The following is a 3678-nucleotide window of genomic DNA, read 5'->3' on the forward strand; positions in this document are numbered from 1 at the left end:
ATGGGACATTTCTGCTCAATAAGTTTCAATTTTGCAAGATGAATAAGTTCTAGAGATCTGCCGTACAACATGATCCCCGTAGTTAACAATATGATATCGTGAGCTACAAAATTATTGAAGACTGTAGGTCTCATACTAAGTGTTTTCAACCCATTAAAGAGCAAGATACACCAGGAAACTTTTGCACTTGATAGATGTATTTATTACCTTGACCGTGGTGATGGTCTCATGGGTGTATGCGTATATCCAAATCACCAAATCATATACATTAAATATCTGCAGTTTTTAAACATCAAATATACCTCAAATAAAGCTGTTAAAATGTAAAGTTACAGATATGAATTGCTACTATATAGAAAGACAATTAATTTGTTGGGTGTGGTTACCTATAATCCTAGATTCTTAGGAGACTGAAGCAGGATTATCACCCGTCTGAGGCCAGCCTGGGCAGCATAGCAAGACCCTGTCTCAACAGAAATTAATTTCTAGCCAGGTGCAGCAGCACACACCTGTAATTCCCACAGCTTGGGATACTGAGGCAAGATGGTTTCGAGTTCAAAGTCAGTCTCATCAACTAAGCAAGGCCCTAAGCGACTCAGTGAGATTCTGTCTCAAAAGACCCCTAGGTTCAATCCCCAGTAAATAAATAAATAAACGAATAAAAGAATTTTTTGTATCTGTTATTGATCTTTTACACTATGAGCTTGCAATATCATTCCTATACTGAGTACATTTAAGAACAATTTTAGATTTCATTGGATTTTTCTTTTACTTAGAGATACTGTATGCCAATAGAGATGGTTTTATTTCTTCCTTTCAAATGTGTATGTGTTTTACTTATTTTCTCTTTCCTTATTGCACTTGCTAGGATTTAGAGTATGATGTTGAAATGTAATGATGAAAAATTAAACCCTTGCCTTGTGCTCTACCTATAAGGAAATCATTCCATCTTTCACATTTAAGTACAGTGCTAGCTTTAGGATCTTTATAGATATTCCTTATTAGGTTATGAAAGCTACCTTTTATTCCAGGTTTGCAGAGCTTTTATTTTTTTATCTTTCATGGGTATTGGGTTTTATCCACTAATTTTTCTGCATCTTGATATGATTGCATAGTTTTCTTCTTTATTGTGTTATTTGATGAATTTTGAATGTTGAGTCCACCAAGAATTTCCAGAATAAAACCCACTTGGTCATGACACATTGTCCTTTTTACATATTATTGGATTAATTTGCTAATATTTTGGTGAGAACTTTCACACTTATGTTCACAAGTAATACTGTTCTCTATCTTCCCTTTATTGTCATGCCCCTACCTTGTTTTTGGTAATCAGGTTAATTATCACCTCATTTGGAAATACTTCGGCTTGTAATTTCTCAAGAGTTTGTGTGGTGCAATGAACATATTTTGCCCATAAATGTTTGGGAAACTTCACCAAAGAGACCACCTGGACTTGAAGTTTCCTTTTAATGGGGTGTGTTAAGCTATGAATTCAATTTTTGGGGAGCTTATATCTTTCAGGGAATTTGTCCATTTTATCCAGGCTGTTGTATTTATGAATGTACAGTTGTCCCTTTAATTTTTGTTTTTTTGGAGGGGGGAGATGAGATCTGACCATGTTGCTCTCACTGACCTATAACTTGAAATCCTCCTACGTCGGTCATCTAAGTAGCTGGTGTTGCAGGTAAGTGCAATTGTACCCAGAAATTGTTTCTTTAGTATCTAAAGTGCCTATATTAATACCCTCCCTTTCATTCTGGATATTGGTAACTTGTCATCTTTCTTGTTAGCTTGGTTGATATGGCTAGAAGTTTATCAATTTTATCAATTTTCACAAACAGCTTTTTGTTTCATTGATTTTCCTTAATAATTTTGTTTTCAATTTCATTGATTCCTGCTGTTATCTTTAGTATTTCCTTACTTTGACATTCTACTTGCTTTGGATTGACTTTTTTTTTAATCTGTTTTCAGTTTCATATGGTATATGTTTATATTATTCATTTGAAATTTTTTAATTTTTTCTAATGTTACATACAGAAAAAAAATTCCCCTCAAATACCAGTGGCAAACAATTCTCACTGCCCTGCCCTTGGTAGTTAACTGTTCCTTTCCAATTTTTTATTTAAACAAGAAAGTAGCCTAATCAATGTTGGGTTTGCAGCCTCCAAACACCATTATTACAGTCCTTGGCAACAGTCATTGACTTTTAATAGGGTAGGATTTTTAGTCCACTGAAAAGTGTTGATTTGCTTATAGCATAGGATCAGATGCAACAAAGATCATTAAGATGAAATTGGGCTGTATTTCTAGTGGGAGGGGCCCTGTCATCCCACATACATTGCCTCAGCTAGGTACTGGCAATCTATATTCAGAAGTTGCTATACTACTCCTGCAAACTAATGCAAACCACCAGGTGTTCCGCTCCTCCACTCTAGTGACCCATTGTTGAGGACATCAGTCTTCAGTGCTGAGCACCCACCTGGTGCTGGTCCTCATGCTCCAGGTCTGGCTCTCTGTAGCCCTGTGGGTGGGACCCACAGCCCCACAGGACCCACCTCCCTCTCCTCCCACCCACACCATCCCCTCCCTCTCCCTCCCCGCCATCAGAGAACACACACACACACACACACACACACACACACAACCACAACTCAGAGAGACCGATTTTATTTTCTCCATCATCGCACTTTGGTGTAAAATTTCTCCTTGGCCCAGTGACCACCTCCCTGCTGCCAGACCTCTGGAGATTCAGGGACGGTCCTGAGATGTCCGGCCTCGCCGGTGTCACAGGTCTTCACCGGAGGAGGTGGAGCTTCCCACGCTCCGTTGTTCCACGTCTGGCTCCTCCAGACTGACCTTCTTTTTCAGCTCCTGACTGTGGCTTTGTCGGGTGGGCACTCTCTTTCTACTGGCTTCAGTGGCAGAGGCAGGAGGTCGGGCAGCATCTTTGTTCTTCGCAACGCCTCCCAGGTGCCTTTTGACCTTGTTGGTCACCTTACGCCCCTGGAAGGACAGACAACGGGGAGATGACAGACAGAGGGGCACCGGTGTGGGGGCAGAGGGTGGAGGACGGGGGAGGTCAGGGTAGGCGTCTGGGGAGGGGCGGTCCTGGGGCAGAAGAGCAGGGTGGGTGACTCAGCTCACCTTTCCTTTCCTGCCCTTGGTTAGAGGCGGACTCATCTTCCTCTTTCCCACTTTGATAGCTGAGTTGGATCTTTCGCTGCAGGAAACCGATGCTGCTGTTTTCGCGACCATGTTTCCTCACCAGCAACTCCGGGTGGTCTGCCCAGGCCGGCCTGACTCCCTGGATATATGCGCCCCAGGACAATGGGTGGCCACGCCCTTGGGCTTTGTTGGGTCAGCAAGCCACACCCCCAGCCACACCCCCAGGCCTGGGGGGAGGGGCTTGGAGGTCACAAAGCCTCCTCATCTGGACAGGTCTATGGGGCCCTAGGGGGCCTATGACCAGGAGGCCAAGATCGTCTGCTTGGAGAAAGGGGGGCTTTGCCCAGCGCTCCTGGAGAGCTTTCCCAGAGGCATAGGGGATGCCTCCTCATCTCCCCAGGTTCCGTTTTGGTGGATCACAGGGCCCAGAGAGGGCGTTTCCTCCACACCTCTCCACAAACACCCCCTGCAGTGAGTGGTACATCCTCTTCTCTCCCTCCACCAGGACCTACT

The 3678-nt window shown here is 43.4% G+C and overlaps 1 protein-coding gene across 1 annotated transcript; it reads right to left on the reverse strand.

The window, feature by feature from the left end:
* Positions 1 to 2666: 2666 nt before the first annotated feature.
* LOC306651345 (uncharacterized protein) lies at positions 2667 to 3325 on the reverse strand. Its single transcript, XM_079123941.1, has 2 exons — positions 3145 to 3325; positions 2667 to 3003 (listed from the first exon to the last, which is right to left on the reverse strand). The coding sequence occupies exons 1-2, from the start codon at positions 3253 to 3255 to the stop codon at positions 2785 to 2787; spliced, it is 330 nt and encodes a 109-aa protein (XP_078980067.1). The 5' UTR covers positions 3256 to 3325; the 3' UTR covers positions 2667 to 2784.
* Between the last annotated feature and the right edge of the window lie 353 nt (positions 3326 to 3678).

This window comes from Sciurus vulgaris (assembly GCF_902686455.1).
Source record: "Sciurus vulgaris genome assembly, chromosome: X".
In the NCBI taxonomy this organism is placed as follows: Eukaryota; Metazoa; Chordata; class Mammalia; order Rodentia; family Sciuridae; genus Sciurus; species Sciurus vulgaris.

Bases quoted from the DNA above. Each gene is read 5' to 3' on its own strand.
- LOC306651345 (XM_079123941.1), bottom strand. From the start codon at position 3,255: ATGGTCGCGAAAACAGCAGCATCGGTTTCCTGCAGCGAAAGATCCAAC. The intron at 3,004-3,144 runs GTGAGCTGAGTC...CTGTCCTTCCAG, and splicing joins CCAAGGGCAGGAAAGGAAAG to GGGCGTAAGGTGACCAACAA.